This window comes from Falco punctatus, assembly GCF_963210335.1.
Source record: "Falco punctatus genome assembly, chromosome: 1".
In the NCBI taxonomy this organism is placed as follows: domain Eukaryota; kingdom Metazoa; phylum Chordata; class Aves; order Falconiformes; family Falconidae; genus Falco; species Falco punctatus.
Genome location: NC_137580.1, coordinates 90670192 through 90688836, shown reverse-complemented (window position 1 = coordinate 90688836; position 18645 = coordinate 90670192). Strand labels below are relative to the sequence as shown.

The window sequence follows — 18645 nt, the reverse complement described above, 5'->3', positions numbered from 1 at the left end:
CCTTTTTCCCTTCGTCTTCTTTCTTCCTTTCTTTATTTTTATTTATTTTTTCCTTCGTTCGTTCGTTCCTTCTTTCTTTCCCTCTTTTTCCTTTTCTGATTTTTTCTTCATTTTTCTTTCGTTTTTCCTTCTGCCTTTCCTTCTTTCCTTCCTTTTTTTCGTTTCCGTTAATTTAATTTTCTTCCTCCCTTTCTCTCTGTCTTTTTCCTTTTCCTTCTCCGTCTTTTTTTTCCCCCGGGAGCGTTTTCTCTCTTTCCTTCTCTGTTCGTCGTTATTTCCTTTTTCTTTCTCTCTTTCCCCCTAGTATCTTCTATCTGTATTTTCTTATTTCGATCCTCGCTCTTTCCGCAAACACCCTCACCCAAGGGCACACACGAAACCTCCCCCGCTTCCCCGCCGATGCCCCGTACCGCCGCGGTGTCGGGGTTCGCCGCTATACCGGGTTTCGGCACTCCGGTGAGGAGCCAGCAGCAGGATCTCCGCGGCGGCGGGATGCTCCGCGGCTGCTGGGCCCGAGCGGGCTTTGCCCGAGCCCTTCTCCCCCGGAGCGGGGAAAAAAATATAAATAAATTTAGAGATTTTTGGCTGGGGAAACGGACGGGGAAGAGGAGGAGAGGGCCGGCCTTCACCTGCCCCGTCGCCTTCCCCCTCCTCCCCGCATGGCCGGACCCCAGGGCCGCCCCATCCCTCCCCAAATCCCGGGGAAACGGAGGGAAAGGCGGCGGGGCCGCCCCCCGGCCCCAAACGGATACTCCTCCCCGTAACCCCCAAGCGCCGGGTCCAATCCTGCACCGCGTCCCCTCCCGCACGGCCAGCCGGCGATTTACAGCTCCGCCACACCTGGAATTAAGCAGAAAAAACAGTGTCCGAGGGGGCAGCGCCCGCCGCCCCCCCCGGGCCGCCCCCTGCCCTGTCCCCCCGGGGGTTGCCAGCGACTTACGCGGAGCGGGGAAGGGGCGGGAAGGCGGCAGGCCCAGGGGACAAAGGCCGGGGGTGGCGGGGGGCCGGGGGGGCCGCATACCTCCGCGCAGAGCTCTGCCGGCGGAACTTTTTATCCCGCCACGCTGCGCGGAGAAGCCGGCCCTCCCCACGGCCCCGGCCCCCTCCCCTTCCCCGCCCCCCCTAAAATCCACCTCCCCCCCCCCTCCTTTTCCCGCTTGTTGCTCTTCCAGACAAAAGCATCTCTCCCCCTCGAGCAAAAAAAATACAAACCCCAACCCCAGCCCCAGGTGACACTTCCCCAGCCCAACTCGGGATCCCCACGACCCTCCCCGAGCATCCCTTTAAAAGAAAAAAAAAAAAAAAAGGAGAATTGGTGAGAAAGAGGGTTTTTTTGCAGCGTGTCCTCCCCCCCCGGCCCCCCAGCCAGGTGCATACTCACTTCGCGGCACAGGTACAAGCCACCCTCAACAATAGAGGAGCGTTGTTTTTTTCCCTCTGTGCCAAGCACAAGGCTGGAGCCAATTTAGATATGCTATAAATTAAGAGGTTGCCATGGTTACTGCCCTCCCATTGGCCGCAGCCGGGGCGACGCGGGCCTCTACGTCACCAAATCTGAATAAGGATGCGCGAATTACTAAGGCGGGGGACAAAGCTGGCGATGGGGACAGCATGAGAGTGGCGGCGCGGCGGCGGCGGAGCACAGCGAGGCACCGGGGCTGCCGGCTGCAGGGGGGGGGTTCATGCACCCCTCCCGCCGCGCCCGCTGCCGCAGAGCCCGCCAGCAGCGCGGCCGCCGCTCCGCCGGCTCCCGGGGCACTCCGGAGGGACCGGGGCGGGATCTGGTGTTTTTATTATTATTATTATTATTATTATTATTATTATTTCTCGGGGGTGGCTTGGATATTTTTTTGGGGGGGCATCGTTTTTTCCCTGCCGCCGCCGAGCCTCCGGAGAGAAGAGGGGGAAGAACTTGACAGCCGCTCCGCTCCCCTCTCCTGAATTTTTCTTTATTCCCTCTTCTGTTTTTTTTAATATTTTATTTTATTATTATCATTTTTTTTCCTGCATTTTTGAGCCGCCGCCGTGTGCCGGCGCGGGGCTGACTTCTCGTTTGCGCGTCTCCATCGCCCGGCGGAGGTTATGATGGTGCATTGTGCGGGCTGCGAGAGGCCGATTTTGGACCGGTTCCTGCTGAACGTCTTGGACAGGGCATGGCACATCAAATGCGTCCAGTGCTGTGAGTGCAAGTGCAACCTGACCGAGAAATGCTTCTCCAGGGAAGGCAAACTCTACTGCAAAAACGACTTTTTCAGGTGAGTCTCCCACCAGCCCCGCCAGCAGGGACCAGAGGGTGCGGAGGCTCACACCGCGCCCGGCCTCCGCTGCCTCCCTGGGGTCTCCCCACGAGCTTTGGGGGAGTTTGGGGGAGCTTGGGGGTCCCCGCTCCCCGCCCAGCCCTCTCTGCCAGGGATCCACACCGAGCCTGCCCCAGCGAGAAAGCAGCTCCCCCAGCCGGGAAGCCCGCGGGGGGGGGGGGGACGGGTAGGAGTTGGGGGTGCGGCGGCAGCACTACGGCCGCTGCTACAGCCTGAGGTGGGGGCGGCGAGGCTGTGCCCCCCCGCAGTCTCCCCATGACCTTGCCTCCATCAGCACCGGGCCCCGCTCCGCCCGTGCCGCCGCCCGCCCCGTCGCGGCAGGCCCCGGTGGGCATCGCGACGGCAGCCGTGTCCCCGGCCTCCCCGGGGGCCCGGCCTGGCGCTTCTCATCCCCTCCCGAGACCGCAGGCCCCGGTGAAGACGATGGCCAAAACCTCGGCCCCCTCCCCCCTCACCCACCCCCCCACCCCACCCCACCCCGCCCCCGGCGAGGCCCCACGCTCCGCCGCTACTTAAACGCCCCTAATGACTGCGATAAGGTGCCACTGAGGAAATTAGAGGCCGGGATGGGAAGGGGGGGCGATGACTTATGACTCCTAATGCTCTCACTACATCAACGTCACGGGGAGCAGCCAGGGAGGCAGAAGCTCTGTCGCCACCGGAGGGGAAAACGGGGGGACCCTGAGTGGGCACCCCGCGGCCTGGCAGCCCCCAGCTCCCCCAGGGACGCGGCAGCAGCAGCCCCCGCTCCCGGGTTCTGGGGGCATATTTTTAATGTGTTTGGGGCTTTGAGAGCTTTTAGGGTTTGTTTGTGGTTTTGGGGTTTTTTTTTGTGGGGTTTTTTTGGTTTTTTGTTTTTTTTTTTTTTTTTTGGGGGGGGGGTTTGTTTGGTTAGGTTTTGTTTTTGTTTTTTTTTTATTTTCCCCTCGAGGACGTCGTTTTCAGCCGATTCGGATTCCCTGGGATTATTTTTTTTTATTATTATTTTTTAAAAAGGGGCATCTCCTGGAGAAAAAAAACCAAAACATAAAACCTATGCCTCCAGCGAAGGGAAGGAATATCGGAGATTTCGAAAGCCCTGTTCCCGACCAGGAAAAAAGCCCTCGGCAGAGAGGGACGGTGCCGGCGCCGGGGCCGGGGAACCCGGGATGCTCCGGGGAGCGGAGCCCCCTCCGCCGCCGTTCTGGATGCGCGGTGCCCCCGTCTCTCTGGCCCTAATTAGCCCCATTTTCTCTCTCGGATTTTCAGGCCGGCACCGGGCAGAGCCGAGCCCCCCGTTCCCCGCCCGGGAGGCATCGGGCTGAAACGAAATCTCCCCTCGCGGAGCGTGGAGGGGAACCCCCGCCGCCCTCCCCTCCCCTCCGGCTCTTCTGGGGCTAAATCCGGTGGAGGATGCTCATGTGTGGGTGTCCCCCCGGGTGGGGCCGCCCCAAACCCGAGCTCTCTCCGCAGCCCACCCCGCACCTGCGAGCGGGGCTGCGCGGGGATGAAGGCTCTCCTCGTCCTCGTCCCACAGGGGCAGAGGGGCGAACCGCTTGCTCCCCCAGATCTCCCAGCGAGGGGTGCTGCAGGATCGGGCTCCGGCGGTGGGATTTTGAGGAGAGCGGATCGGGAGCCCAGCGCCGCCGGGGCTCCCAGCTCTCGCTTCTCTCTCCCTCTCCAGGAGGTTTGGTACCAAATGCGCCGGCTGCTCCCAGGGCATCTCCCCCAGCGACCTCGTCCGGAAAGCCCGGAATAAAGTCTTTCACCTGAACTGTTTCACCTGCATGGTCTGCAACAAGCAGCTCTCCACGGGCGAGGAACTCTATATCATAGACGAAAACAAATTTGTTTGCAAAGAGGATTATTTGAACTCTCCCAGTTTGAAGGAAGGCAGCCTCAACTCAGGTACGAGCGGCGCAGCCTGCCGCATCGCCCGGGGCCGCATCCCTGCCGCTGCCGGTACCTCCCGCTGCGCCGGGAAGGAGGTTTGGCTTTGTGGGGTGAGGGGCTGCACCCCGCAGCCAGCCCAGCCCCCCGTAATCCGCGGGGGGAGGGAGGGATTGGGGGTGAAAGCCTCCAAAGCGGGTGGAAGCTTCTGTTGACCCCATCTACACGCGGGATGCGGACACGCGTGGGATGAGCGGTACCTCGGCAGCCCCGCAGCATCGCTTCCTCACCCCCCTCGGCTCCTGCCCCTATGGCAGCGGGGATGTGGGGCGGTGGGAAATGAGGACACCCCCACCCCGGAGCCCCCCGCTGCGAATGTGCCCGGTCCCCCCGCGCCGCGGGCCTGATCCTTCGCCTCCTTTCACCCAGAGGCAAAGCTCCCATTTGACTTCCTTGGAAGCTGTCTCTGCGTCAGGACAGCAGGATCAGGCCCACTCCTGCTGTCCCAGCCATGCCAGGCGCCTGTGCTCACCCCCTTCCGTGGGCTCTCTCTCCGTCCAGCACCCGGGGCCGGATCCTGCCACGCCAGTCAGTGGGGCCGCTGCTGTGAGCGAGGCGAGTAGAGCTTGGCCTTGGGGGGGGGTGCTGGCATCAGGGGCCACCGCGGGGTGGGGTGGCTGGGGGAGGGGTGAGCCAGGCTCAAGGCAGTGACTGGGGACCCCCCCCAACCCCGACAGGGACCGGTTGCATTTTTCCCAGCGGCGCACCCCACTTCCCAGCGTGAAAGACACGGGTGGGGGGGAGAGGGGGAGCGCCAGGGGCTGCAGTGGGCCTGGGGGATCTCCCCCTCCCCAGCTCCCCCCCAGCCGGCACTACACAGGGTGCAGGGCTGGATCGGGCAGCACTTGCCTGGACCTCCACATGATGTTGCAGGGGTGATGCTTTAGGGGTACCAGGGGGGCAGAGGCGATCTGCATCCCTTGCTGCTCTCCAGCACCCGCCAACCCCTCTCCTGGAAAGCAGCCGGGCCGGGTGGGCTGGGGACGGCAGAGGAGAGGGGGGTTGATCTCTCCCCTAAGTCATCCGCCCGCCCCCCCTTTCCTCTCTGGGTCTCCTTTACAGTGTCCTCATGTACAGACAGGAGTTTGTCCCCGGATCTCCAGGACCCCATGCAGGACGACACCAAGGAGACGGACAACTCGACCTCCTCGGACAAGGAGACCACCAACAACGAGAACGAGGAGCAGAACTCGGGCACCAAGCGGAGGGGGCCCCGCACCACCATTAAAGCCAAGCAGCTGGAGACCCTCAAAGCTGCCTTCGCTGCCACCCCCAAGCCCACCCGCCACATCCGAGAGCAGCTGGCCCAGGAGACTGGCCTCAACATGAGAGTCATCCAGGTAGGGCAGCCCCAGCCCACCATCCCAGTCGTCTCCCCCACCCCACCGGCCCTCCTCACCTGACGGCATGATGTCACGGGGCTGGCCAGTGATGTCATTCCCACCGCAGACCGATGTTCCTGTGACATCAGAGCTTCATGGGACAATTTCCTCTCGCAGAGAGCAGAGACAGGGAAAGGACCCATGTGGGGAGGGAAGGAGAAGGGGTGCTAGTGGGAGCCCAGATAGTTCAAGGCCATGATGATCTCCCCCAGGTGCTGGGAAGGGGTTGGGACACTGAGGGTGGTCCCACGAGCTGGGGAAACTGCGACAGGCAAACCCCATCCATCCCCTGCCAGTGTCACCCCAGGCCCAGCCTTGCACCCTCTCCACGCTCCCGTGGGTTAGGGGTGTCCCCCCCCATCCTGTGCTTTAATACACCCACCCCATGGGAAGGGATGAAAACCAGCCCCCAAACCGAGCCGGCTGGACTCCTCCGTGGCCTCACTGGCTTGTTTTCCCTGGGGCCAAACAGGACCCCCGGCATGCCCGGGAGATGGATGCTCCAGCCTTGTGAAAGCAAGGAGAAGCCATTGCGCGCTGCAGGCAGCCTGGCACTTTCTTACCGCACTGCCCCCATGAAGAAAATCCCTGCGGACATGTAGGGATTAATGGGCTTTAATAGAGGCATTAATAGAGGAGGACTCTCCGGCTTTGCCGGTAGCAGAGCTGTGATTCCCGGCTCCTGGCAGAAGGGAGCAGAAGTCCCCGGAGGAGTGTGATGTGCTCATTCCCCAGAGCTGCCCCATTCCCAGGGGACACGGGGAAGAGGGTGCGGGGCAATAATCCAGACACCCCACCAGGCTGCAGGAAAGGTGTGCATGGGCTGAGGCCGGGCGGTTCGGATGAGGCGATGCTCTGTAGAGTCACCACGGGTCCCCTTCCCTTTTATCCCCATCCTCACCAGCCAGCTTTTCATCCGACTCCCTGCCTGCCACAGCAGGTGCTCATCTCCCTGCTCCCCGCTTTCTGCCTGCTTCTGCCATGCTCCAGAGTTCCTCCCCCCCTTTTCCCTCCCTCTTTTCCCCCCTTCCCCCCACCCATATGGGAAAATTCCCCCTCCTGTATGTTCTGGCTGCCCTCTCCCTGTAGGGACAGACAGGCTGATGATGTGCACAGAGGGATGCAGCCAGGGGGACAGGATTTTATTAAGCCTGGTTATTTGGTGTGTCTCCTGTCCCCCACGCACCATTTGGGGTTACTGGCAATAGGAGGGAGAGGCCATTAAAAACCACCCAGAGGTGGGAAAACCTATCCCCTTCCCAGGAGGGAGCAAGGTTTCCATCCCTTTCCCCAGCCACTCCCAGCCGAATTTGGGGAGGGGAGGTCCCTTACCCAGAGGGGTCCCCGGTACCCCCATCCCCGATGGGCTCTGATGCCAGCCTGGCCGCAGGTCTGGTTCCAGAACCGCCGGTCCAAGGAGCGGCGGATGAAGCAGCTGAGCGCACTGGGCGCCCGCCGGCACGCCTTCTTCCGCAGCCCGCGCAGGATGCGGCCCCTCGGTGGCCGCCTCGATGAGTCCGAGATGCTCGGCTCGACGCCCTACACATACTATGGAGGTGAGGGACGGTCCGCGGGGACCCTGCCCCCCTACTCCTTCGATCCCTCTTCCCCTTTCCCTTTGTTCCTCCCTTGTCCTGCTTCTCCCCGTTTTTTTCCCCTTTGCCCTCCAATTTGCCTCCCCGAATCCCTCACCGCGGGGAGCTGAGCCATCCAGGTCCCGAGGGGATGGGGACGGGCATGCGGCCGCTGCAGCATCCCAGCCCACCCCACACATGCCAAGGCATCCGTGCATGCACGCCCACACGTGTGCATCCCCACGCAGAACAGCTGTGCACGCCCACGCGTGTGCACCCCCCCACAGACAGCCATGCGTGCCCATGCATGTGCACCCCCACAGCCGTGCAACGCACACGCCCGTGCACAGATGTGCATCCCCATGCACACACACACACTCACACCCATGCACACACTCACCACCATATGCACACGTGTCCACGCACCCGCAGACACGTCCACGCAACCCCCCCACCCCCCCGCCGGGCACCGTGGCAGCCCCTCTCCCGAACAAAGCCCCAGCTGCGGGGCTTTTGTGCCCCTTTCAGGCCGCATTTGTTCCAATTACCTCCCGGGCCCGCAGCATATGGAAGGTCACTGCCGCCGGGCCGGCCCCCCTGCCGCCCCGACGGGACGGGGATGGGCGCAGCGGGGCGGCCCAGCCGCCCCCCCTCCGCGCACAGCCCCCCCCTCCCCACCTCAAGCTGCATTTTCAAAGCCTCCCCACTGATGAGGCGCTTTCCAGGCAACCCTTGCTGCCCCGCAGTTAGTTTCTAGATCCCTCCCAGGTTTCTAAACACATACATCATTTCCCTACGATATATTTTTTCTCCTCATTTTATATATATATATATTTTCCTCGTTATATATTTTTCCCCTTATATATATATATATATATCCCTCCCCATTAACTAAGCATTAAATTGAGCCCATGTGCCCCCCAGCTGCTCCAGCCCCGGGCTCCTTGCTCTCCTGTATCCCCCCCGTCCCCCCGTTCCCCCTCCCCCCGTTCCTCCTCCCTCTCAGCCGGGCAGGGAGGGTGATGAGTGCCGCAGCCCTTCGGACGGGCTTATTTCTCTCCCAGGCTGGGCTCAGATTTGCAGGGCACCCCAGGAGCCAGCAGAGTATTTTGGAGGGGGTGGCCACACTGGTCCGGGTCATGCTTGTGCCCAAGGGGGGAGGACAGGGCTGGGTGAGGGGTGCAGTGGGATTTTGGAAGGGTTTTGGCCCCAGAGCACGAGCTCCATCCTTTTCTCCCCCCTCCCACAGACTACCAAGGTGACTACTATGGACCGGGAGGCAACTATGACTTTTTCCCCCATGGGCCGCCCTCCCAAGCCCAGTCCCCGGCCGACTCCAGCTACCTTCAGAACTCAGGACCTGGCTCCACACCCCTGGGACCCTTGGAGCCCCCCCTAAGCGGACACCACTCCTCAGAAAACCAAAGGTACACGGATATGATTTCGCATCCCGACACCCCCAGCCCCGAGCCAGGGATGACCGGTTCGCTGCACCCCATCCCGGGGGAGGTCTTCAGTGGGGGGCCCAGCCCGCCCTTCTCCATGTCCAGCAATAGCGGCTACAGCGGGGCGCTCTCACACCCCAACCCGGAGCTCAGCGAGGCGGCTGTGTGGTAGGCTTGGCGCGGGCACGCGTGCGTGTGTGGAGGGGGAAAACACTCCCACGTTCCCCCAGCCCACGCGTGTCCCCCCCCACTCCGGACCAGGGCCCATCACATCACCGTCGCTGGATAAAGACCCCTTCTCCGATGCCAAAACGCATCCCTGCATCCCCCCCCCCCCCCCTCCCATCACTGCAGAAACCCCCCTGGGACCTTGGGGCCATCCCTCTACCTCCCCCTCCTGGCACCTTCCCCCCAACACTGGGGGGGGGGGGGGGGGGCGGCGACGAATAATGCCCAGCCCCGGAGAACCCCCCCACTGGCATCGGGACCACCACCTCTCGGACCAAAGCTGAACTTGCCTGGACACAGGTCCCACCGCACCTGGGAAGGGGAGGCTGGGTCAGGGCTCCCCCCTGCTAATTAGCACCCTTTTTAATTATCCCCTACCACATCATGGGGGGTGAGGGGGAATGGGGAATAACAGGAATAACCCCTCCCCTGCCCTTGTTTTTGTTGTTCCCATTTTATCCCCAAGGAGAAGGTGGGTTTGGACCCGGTTTTTGGTGATGGGGGTGGGGGGGAGGGCAGACCTAGGGCTGCCCCAGTGACTGGCTGAGATTGGGCTCCCACATGGTGGAAAAAGACACCAGAAAAAGGCAGAAACAGGAAAAATACAACAACAAACAAGAACAACAACAAAAAACCCCAACAACCCAGAACAAAACCAACCCAACCACCACCGCAGCAGAAATTAGACCTGAGCCTCCGTGCCGAGTCCCACCCCAACGTTTCCCAGAGGCTCCGCCAATTTGAGGATGTATTATAGTTTTTGCTTCTAGTTTCTTTATTTTGTATAAAGGAGAAACAAATAAAGTATGTTTTTGTGTTTACTGATTATTTATTGTACCTTAGTCATCGGAGGCTCCCAATTTTTCTATTTTGGAGGCGGGGAGGGGGTGGCGCTGGGGAGGGGCGGTGAGGGGATAGAGTGGGGGGAAAGGAAGGAGAATGGAAAAGGAAAGAAAAGTTGTTTTCTGAAAGCGCCGTGGGTTTCCTGTCCCCGCTGCCTCTTGCAGAGGCTGTTAGTGTGAATGGCTCTTGTTGTTCAATGTGAATAAAAAACCTTTTAGTTACCTACTGTTCGGTCACCTGGTCCCTTTTATTTTACTTTATTTTTTAAAGACAAGACCACGAGAGATGCTGGCTGGGCTGCCCTGTTGCCCCACCACCCCCCAGCCCTGTGTGGGGTCTGGGGAGCCATCCCCATCGCTCCCCTGGGCAGGATGGGTGCTGTGGCCCCTGTGCAAGGTGATGCTGCTGCATCTGGGGCTGCATCACTCACCCGGTACCCCAGGACCCCCCCGGTCCTCCCATCACCCAGCTCTCTAGCAGTGGGTGGGGGCACATTACCTGGCTCAGCACCTTCCCCCACAGCAGACAAGCCAGTGCATAATTTCTTTCACATGGGGGTTGGGGTGGTGAGAGGGTGGGTATCACGTGTACCCCCCAAGACCTCCCTCAGGTCACCCAAGAGGCACCCACAGTGCTGCTGGCAGGGCATTCCCCTCAGGGGAGCCACAGGAGCGCCAGGGGGGCAGCAGGGCTGCTGGAGGGGGACACCAAGGTGGGGGTCCCTGAATGCCATCCTCAGCTTTTGCTCCATCTGCCCCAGGGGGGCACCAAGGGCAAGCAGGAGGGGGGTATCTGCTCCAGCATCCCAGCACACACACACCCCTGCCCCGCCTCCTGCTTTCCCTCTTGTTTTCTGAGATACAAAAATAAATAAAGTCCAAGGCAGGCTGCAGCTCTGAACTAATATTTAAAATGCAAAATCATGGCAGAGTTTCTTCCCCCTCCCCACCTTGTCTTGCAGTAAAAAGATATAAACAGAATAAATTACCTTCCCTCGCTGGCTTACGAGAGTCCCTCTCTCCTGACCTGAATTTTAAGTCCTGGCTTGGTTGTAGCACGGAGCACTGATGATTTATGAAAAGCCAGCCACTTCTCTGCATATTTTCTCTGTTCAGCCAAGTGGTGGAATTTATCCTTCCTATACCATTAACCGGCATTAATAATGGGGTGGAAAATGAGCCAGATCAAGCCTCAAGGGATCCCTCAGCCAGGAGCTGGGGCTACCACAAAGGCACTGGACTCTCATCACGTGGGGAAACTGAGGCAGGAGCACAGCCAGCTGCTCCACTCCACCCCTTCCAGGCTATCAGCGTTATCAGGTGACAGGTGCTTTTTATAAGGACAGGGCAATGTATTGTTAAGTAACTCCCTCCCAGCATCATTTCGAGGATTATAAAAAATAGAACACAAGGTCATTCACTGGATGAACACTGGCTATTATTATTATTATTATTACTGCTAAATGCAAGGCACCCCTTCCCCAGCATCCGGGGGGGGGGGGGGGGGGGGCGGGGCAGGCGGCGCGGACAGGCTGCAGGAAGGATTTTGGGTGATGCTGGTGTGCTCCAAGGTGCCACCTCCTGTACAGGGGGCTGGGGCTCAGTGGGAGCAGCCATCTGAGCAGGGATGGGTGCTGGAGCCAAACCTTCCCCCAGTTCACTGGCCCCGGGGGCTGTTGCTGCCCTGGGCTTACTCATCCTGGCAAGCACTCACCTGTGGCTTGGCACTGGCAGAAGGGACCTGATGGCCGCGGAAAGGACAGTGTCACGCAGAGGGCTGGGGCACAGAGCTGGCCTTGCGGGGAGCAGCTGGGTTCAGCCCCTTGGTTATCCCTGCCCTTAACCACAGCCAGGGATGGGGTCCCCATTGCAACAGGAGTCAGGGTGCCGCACCACAACAGAGACTGGGGTCCCCATCACAGCCAGGGTCCCCACTGTAGCTGGAGTCAGGGTCTCTGCTGCAGCCAGGGTCAAGGTACAGCATCATAACCAAGGCGGGGATTCCAATCACAGCCAGGGTCCCCGTTGCAGCCAGGGGCAGGGTCTCCATCACCTCAGCTGTCCCAGGAAGGTACCGGCACTCAGGGTTTATGCCTGCCTCCCGCTGCAGGGTGACCCCCAGCAGCTGGGGCCATGCCACCCCAGGGGGGTATCCCCCAGATAACCTGCACCCCAAGTTCCTGCCAGGACACCCAAAGCCCAATCCCCTCAGCTGACACCCAAACCCCAAGTGCTCCCTTGTCAAGACATGGAGGGGGCAAAGCTCCCTGTTGGGGTGCTCCGGGGAGTCACCCCAAACCCCACGGTCATGCCCATGTCACCAGCAATTACCCTCCCGTGGGACTACGCTGGGGAAACACCACCGCCAGCTGCTGGCTCCCCCCGGGCTCCGACAGAGCAGCATCAGTCCTGGGAATAAATTTATTTTCAAAAGCTGTTAGGCAAACACCAATGCTATTTTTTTTAATGACCTTTTTCCCTTTTTTTTTTCAGAAGGGGAAGGTCTGCAGAAGGTGGAAAGTAATCAGGTTTTGGACCTGGGATAAAAAACAGCTGGAGTAGGTTGGGCTGACTCCTTATAATTAATAGTGTGCCTCGTAATAGGATTCTCCAGCCTTTGGTGCTCCCTGGAAACACCTTTTTACATAAGATATTGCTCACGATGGAGCAGCAGAGTTTTGATTTATGGGGTTTTGGCCTCCAGAAAGCATGTGGGGAGGTGGCCTGGCCGGTGGGACGTATAGGGGGGGAGAGGGGGAAAGGGCCAAAGGCAGGGAGGGTGTTCCTGGGGTGCTGGCAGTGGGTCCCAGGGCAGGCGCCTGGCCAGAGGAAAGGGCTTCCTGGGGGATGCCTGTGATCCAGGGGCTGAGCTGGTCCTGGGGGCTGAGCCCCCTCTGCTCCAGAGGGGAGGAGTAGGCTGAGAAGCGTTTTGGGGTAGGAGAAGGCTTGTCCCCACTGCCCGACATCACCAGGTGATGCTTGGGGCATGGGCTCAGCTGGGGAACTGGGGAGCACCTGGGGCCACAGAGCCCTGGCAGGAGCAAGACCCCACATTGCCCGGGGATGGGAGGAAGGAAGGGGGGAGAAATATTGTTGGGGAGACACAAAAAAACCCAGGGAGGTGCAATAGCAAAGGGCTAAAAACAAATGCAGCTCTAGAAAGTGGGAACAGGGGAGAGCAGGAAAGCCTGGAGGAGAGGGAGGAAAAAGAGTGGGATGGGGGAAAAAGGGGGATCTCGGGGTCTCTGGGATTGGGAACACACACACACAGACATGTTGGTGCACCTTGGAGCCCATGGGTGTTAAACACGGCCAGGGAGCTCCACCAATAAATCACCGTAACAAGCTGGTCCGTGTGTGTTGTTCTCTTCTGACTGCAGACAGCGCGGCAGGAATGGGAGAAGATTGTAATAATTAATAATCATTAGTATAATAATGCATAAAGACAGTAGCAAAGTAATTAGTCAGAGAGGGAGTGCTTGCTAATTGAGGTGGGGAGCTGCAGTCCAAACAGCCTGGGGAGGAGCAGGGGAGGGAGGGGAGAGGGGACTGAGGGTTAGGGGACATGGAAGAGGATGCCTGGCATGGCCAAGGGGCAGAGTGGGACATGTGTACCCCAGTCCTGCCCTCGGACAGGCCGGGGAGCTGCAGGCAGAGCCTCGCTCCATCCCTGCCTGCAGCGTGAGCCCTGGTCTCGTCTGCCCTGTGTGCCTCAGTTTCCCCATCCCTCCATGGATGCTGCGTGCTGAGGCAGAGGCTGCGGGAGGAGCCCGGCCCCGTGTCCACCAGGCAGCGGGGCTTTATTTTAGTTATTTCGGAAGGAAAGCAAGCAGAGGGTGCTGGCCAGGCTCCATCATACCCCCTTCCTCAGGGTGGGGGTCACTCCAGCCCCAGCTGGCTCTTCAGGGCCTGCAGCTGGGCCACCTGCATGCTGCTGCCCCCGCACACCACCACCACCACGGATGCCAGCGGGGTCCGCAGCCGCCCCTCGTGCTGCAGCCGCTGCAGCCGCCCTGTGTAGAGCAGGGCCAGGGCAGCCCCACACGCCGGCTGCACCAGCATCCTCTCATCGTCTGCGGGGACAACAGCAGGGGACACGCTGAGCCACCCACCCACCCTATCCCCATCACCAACCTGTGGAGCCAGGGTCCCCCCAACACCTCCCAGGCCAGTCCCAAGACCGGGTGGCACCCCCATCACCCCTGCCATGCCCGGGTTGTCCCTGCTCACCCAGGAACTGCTCCACGGCTCGCACCGCCTCCGTGTCCTCCACCACCTGGGAGATGACCTGGCACTCCTGGGCACACTCCAGCGCCCGCGCTGCCACCATCTTGGCTCCCAGGCACTTGGCCACGCTGGGGCAGGACGGGAGGAAGGTGCTTGGGGTGGTCTCAGGTCCCTTCAGTGAGTTGGGCTGAGACCCCCCCAACTCATCGCATGCGCAGCCGCTCCCACAAAGCCCGGCTCACCTGGTGATGTCAGGCAGGGAGACGAGCCGACCGGCCGCCAGCGCCGTGTGGAAGCTGTGAGTCCCCCAGGTCTCGGCAGCGATGATGGGGATGTCCTGCCAGCCCACCTGGTGCAGGCCGGCCACAACGCCCGCCAGCAGCCCCCCACCGCCCACCGCCAGCAGGATGGCATCCGGTTTGGTGTCCAGCGAGTCCTTCAGCTCCTGGACCAGGCTGGCGTGACCCTGCCTGCAGGGTGAGGGGGAAACAGGAGGATGCAGCCTGGGGGCACCCTGAGCCAGCCTGGACCCCAGGGATGGGGACTGGGGGCAGGAGCTGAGCCCTGGCAGCACTCACCACACCAAGGGGTGGTCAAAGGGGTGGATGCTGACCCAGCCCTCAGTCTTAGCCAGCTCCAGGGCCCTCTTGTTGGCTTCATCCCACACCTGGGGGGGGGGGGCAATGGGGGCTCAACAGGGCCACATCCAGCCCTCATGCCACAGAGAAGAGTCTCTTGTCACTGCAGGGCTGAGGGACACCAGGAACCCACACAGGGCACTGGGTTGAGGTGGAGATTCCCAGGGTGACTCTACTTGTGATGCCAGGGTACAGGTGATGCAGGAGGGGGACATTTTGGGATGGCGTTTGCCATGCCCGTGCCCAGCATCACAGAGCAGGTCTGGGTCCCCCCAGACCCCAGTGTTAGGGGGCTGCCATGGGGATACCTGGCCGGAGACCTCCACCTCTGCCCCTAGCTCCTCCAGCTTGCGCACAGTGGTGGGGCCAGTGGTGCTGGGGACCACAACGGTGACTGGCAACCCCAGCTTCTTGGCTGCGTACGCTGCCGCCAGACCTGCATTCCCCCCTGTGGGAAGTGGGGGGTCAGGCAGGGCTCAGCACCCCGGATCCCCCCATATTACTCATGAGCATCTCCCCCAGCTCCCCCTGCCCCAGCTTGGGGCACAGTCACCTGAGGAGCAAACGAAGTGGCGGCAGCCCTTCTTGGCAGCCTGCAAGGCAGAGGGAAAGAGGGAAGGGGATGGCTGTGTCCCCCCACCGTGCCCCCCATAAGGGCATGAGCTTGCCCATGCCGTTCCCATGCTTACCTCCTGGCAGAGGTGGCCAATGCCCCGGATCTTGAAGGAACCTGTGGGCTGGACGTTCTCCAGCTTCATGAAGACCTTGGTGCCTGCTGCCCTGGACAGGGGCAGGCTCTCCAAGACAGGCGAGATGATGTGGAAGGGCTTCTTGCCCCCACTGGGCTGGGCTGCCATGGCCCTGGAGATGGATGTTCTGACAGGGAGAGGTGAGGGAGCCACCGGCTGCTCCCTGCAGGTTGCCCCCCTGCAGACCTGCTGCCCACGTCAGGTGGTATGGGGTACAGGAGCCCCTCGGGAGTGACAAAGCTGTCCCCAGTGTCCCCTCCCGGCTCCTGGAGGAAGCAGCACAGAGCCCTGGGGTGCAGTGATGGACCTTTCCATCACTCCTGGGCTCCCTGCCAGAGCCCCAGGACAAGCAGGGCCACCCCCTCCTCCAAACTCCTGGTCCCCAAGCCCCCGGTGTCCCCAGGTGCCCCCTGCACGCCCTGTCCCCTAACTCAGCCAGGGCCACCCCACGGAGGGGATTACCTGGCGTGCCGTGGGGCCTCGCTGTGCGTCCCCGGCTCCTCGCCCGCAGTTTGGGGGACAGAGGAGGGAGAGGTGACGTGCTGGTGTCCTGAGTGCCGATGTCCAGCCACACAGCAGGGTGAGGGGCAGGAGTTGAACATTGCCCTGGATCTGGCTGCTTGCTCAGTGCCCGGTGAGGCTTTCCAGCCGCTGGGCTGGATCGGTGCCGAAAGCACCCTGCCACGGACCTGGGCATGGTGCTGAGTGGCCCAGCAGGGACAGCCACTGGCAGCCAGGTCCCAGCAGACTTCGCATGCCCAGGAGATGGGGTGTGGGTGCCCCAGGAGACAGGGTGGAGAAGAGGTGAGGCAGCTCCCAAATGACTTTGGGGGTCCCCAAGGGTTTGCCCCCCCAGCTGGGCACAGGCACCGGCAATGGCCGGGTCCAGCCAGAAACACATCCCAGTGGATCCGAGGACTTTGTCCCTTTGACCCGAACCCCCGGTGCAGCAAGGGCAGCCTGTGCGTTGCAAAGCGTCATCAGACAACCGAGACACCCCCCATCGCCTTCCAAACGAGCCCTAACACCCCTACACCTGCCCTGCCAAGCCCCCTGCCCTGAGGCAGCCCCGAGCCGCCCTCTGAGGTGCATGTCCCCAGGGGAGCTTGGTCCTGCCAGCTGGGTAAGCCCCCTGGGATGAACCCCCCCAGCTCTGGCTGGCCAAGCCAGGCACCCTGCAGGCAGGGGGGGTCAGGGGAGGGGGACACAACACATACCCGCACAGTTGCAAAGGTGCCCTATGAGCATCCCTTGGAGAGGGGGGCTGCCCGGAGGGACTCAGCCAGAGCCTGGCCAAGACCCAGGCTCCAGCAGCCCCCAGGCAAAGCAGGCAGAGACACCTCCCCTTTCCTCTGGGACAGCCCAGGGCTCCTCATCACCTAGCCCTGGTGACATCCCACAGGGTAAGGGTCCCCCCAGCACATGCCCTACCTCTGCACCGACGGGCTGGCACTGTCCCCGGCGGGCGAGGAGGAGGAAGGTGGGATCTGGAGGAAGGTCCAACTCTGGCTCCTTGCCCTGCAGCCGTAGACTAGTCCTCTGTCCCTCCAGCCTGAGAAATCTGGAAGCAGAGGCTGCTTTGGCACATAGTCCATCTCATCTCGCTCTGTGGTGGCTCCATGGGGGTCCCAAGGGGGGGGCCGCTGCACACAAGCTGGCACACGCATGGCACAGCTAAATAAGGTGCACTGGGAACCCCCCCACTCCCTCTGGCTCTGCCCCACTGACAGGCAGACAGCAGTAAAACAGACCCCAGAATACAGGATTTCAGTCCCCTGACCCAAATTATGCTGCAAAGCCCCCCCTGAGAGCTCCACTAACAACAGGCACTGAGCAGGGCACGGGCTCCAGGGCAGCCCTGTTCCCAATGGAGTTGGCCTTTGGTGGCAACGAAATAACTCCCTGCTTCTCATGCCATCATTAGGCTTCAGAGTGAACAGCGCACAGCACAGGCAGGGTCAGCACAGAGGCACAGCGTTGCCTGCAGAGAGCAGGCGCCTCTGCGCTGAGCCACCTTGCTTTTGGGACATGGGGGACTGGAAATGTGGGGGATGAGCAGGATGTCTTGAATGGAGGCACCAAGGTGGGGGCACGCAAGTTCCAGCTCCCCTGGGGTCCCACGGGGTGACCCCCATCTTGCAGCGGGCAGAGGGGCTGCAATTGCTTCCCTGGGGATGGGACAGGAATGGGCCCCAGGGGGGACCCTTGGTGGCTGGGGAAGGAGGGCAAGAAGCCCCCCCACCGCTCAGAGGGAGGAGGCCAGGGACCCTCTTGGTGGGGGCACTACGTTCCAGCTCAGCCCTGGGGTGTTCCAGGGTCCCTTTCCACCCTGCACCCACCTCCCTGTCCCCCCTTCTACCCCCCTTTGGCTCCACCCCTGCCCCAGGGAAGGTGATGCCAGACTGTCACCCTGTCAGGTCCCCTGGCCCTGGTCCCAGTCCCTGGGTGACACAGCCTCAGCCAAGGGCTGCTGGCAGCTGGGGCAACGCTGAACCACTTCTGTTTGTTTTTCTGCTTTTAAGAAAATAACAAAAGTAAAGCAGCAACGTTTCCAGCGTGCCCCACCCTTGGCATCGATGCACCTGTTCCTCCTCACTGCCCCATCACTCGGTGACAGTGACCTCCTCCTACCCGGGGAAACTGAGGCGCAGGGACCCCCCCAAGCAGCACCCCCTGCACCGGGAGCCCACACAACACGGGGACACGGGCACAGGCCCTGCAATGTTCCCACCCCCCAAGCGCCGCAGGTTTTGGACACCCTATCCTGTCCAGAGCACCCACCCCGGTTTTTGGGATGCCAGCACCCCAACAGCCCAGACCTGCCACAACTCAGTCCCGCACAGTCCCCGGGGCCCCCAGCCCCGGTGGGAACCTGGCACCTTCAAAGCGCTGCCGAGCACCAGCTCATTAATCCCCCAGTAATGACCTCGTTATTCTTAACGAGGCAGAGTGGATCAAGGGAGCTGCGGTAAGAGGATTTTGCAACGGGGGTTTTGGGGCTGGGGGAAACACAGGTGGCAGAGGAGGGGAAGACAAAAGGGGTGAGGACAGTCACCCTGTCCTGGGGGGGGGTGGTGTGGGTGGGTGAGCGGTGGGACCTCCCAGCTCCAGCCCACACCCAGGGCTCCCCCAAGTCAGCAACTCTACCCCACGCCAGGTACCCAGCCTGATGCAGCAGCAGAGAAACCTTAACAGCCTGCACCCCAAAAGAGCCCAGCCAGCCTGGCTGCACACCCCCCAACCAGGGTGGGAAGTGGTGGAGAAGCAGAGAGCACCCTGTTAAATTGCGGCGGGGGGTGGGGGGGTGGGTGTT

General features: G+C 61.4%; 2 protein-coding genes across 2 annotated transcripts; one reads left to right on the top strand and one right to left on the bottom strand.

Moving 5' to 3' along the window:
- Positions 1 to 2072: 2072 nt before the first annotated feature.
- Positions 2073 to 8831, top strand: LHX5 (LIM homeobox 5). The gene is made up of 5 exons (XM_080395085.1): positions 2073 to 2255; positions 3982 to 4205; positions 5310 to 5587; positions 7020 to 7185; positions 8453 to 8831. Exons 1-5 carry the CDS (start codon positions 2083 to 2085, stop codon positions 8818 to 8820), a joined length of 1209 nt encoding a protein of 402 aa, XP_080251211.1. The 5' UTR covers positions 2073 to 2082; the 3' UTR covers positions 8821 to 8831.
- Positions 8832 to 11663: 2832 nt separating this feature from the next.
- On the bottom strand, positions 11664 to 18602 carry SDSL (serine dehydratase like). The gene is made up of 9 exons (XM_080394837.1): positions 16764 to 18602; positions 15795 to 16292; positions 15273 to 15444; positions 15137 to 15176; positions 14892 to 15031; positions 14524 to 14612; positions 14188 to 14415; positions 13949 to 14073; positions 11664 to 13791 (listed from the first exon to the last, which is right to left on the bottom strand). The coding sequence occupies exons 1-9, from the start codon at positions 17243 to 17245 to the stop codon at positions 13598 to 13600; spliced, it is 1968 nt and encodes a 655-aa protein (XP_080250963.1). The 5' UTR covers positions 17246 to 18602; the 3' UTR covers positions 11664 to 13597.
- Between the last annotated feature and the right edge of the window lie 43 nt (positions 18603 to 18645).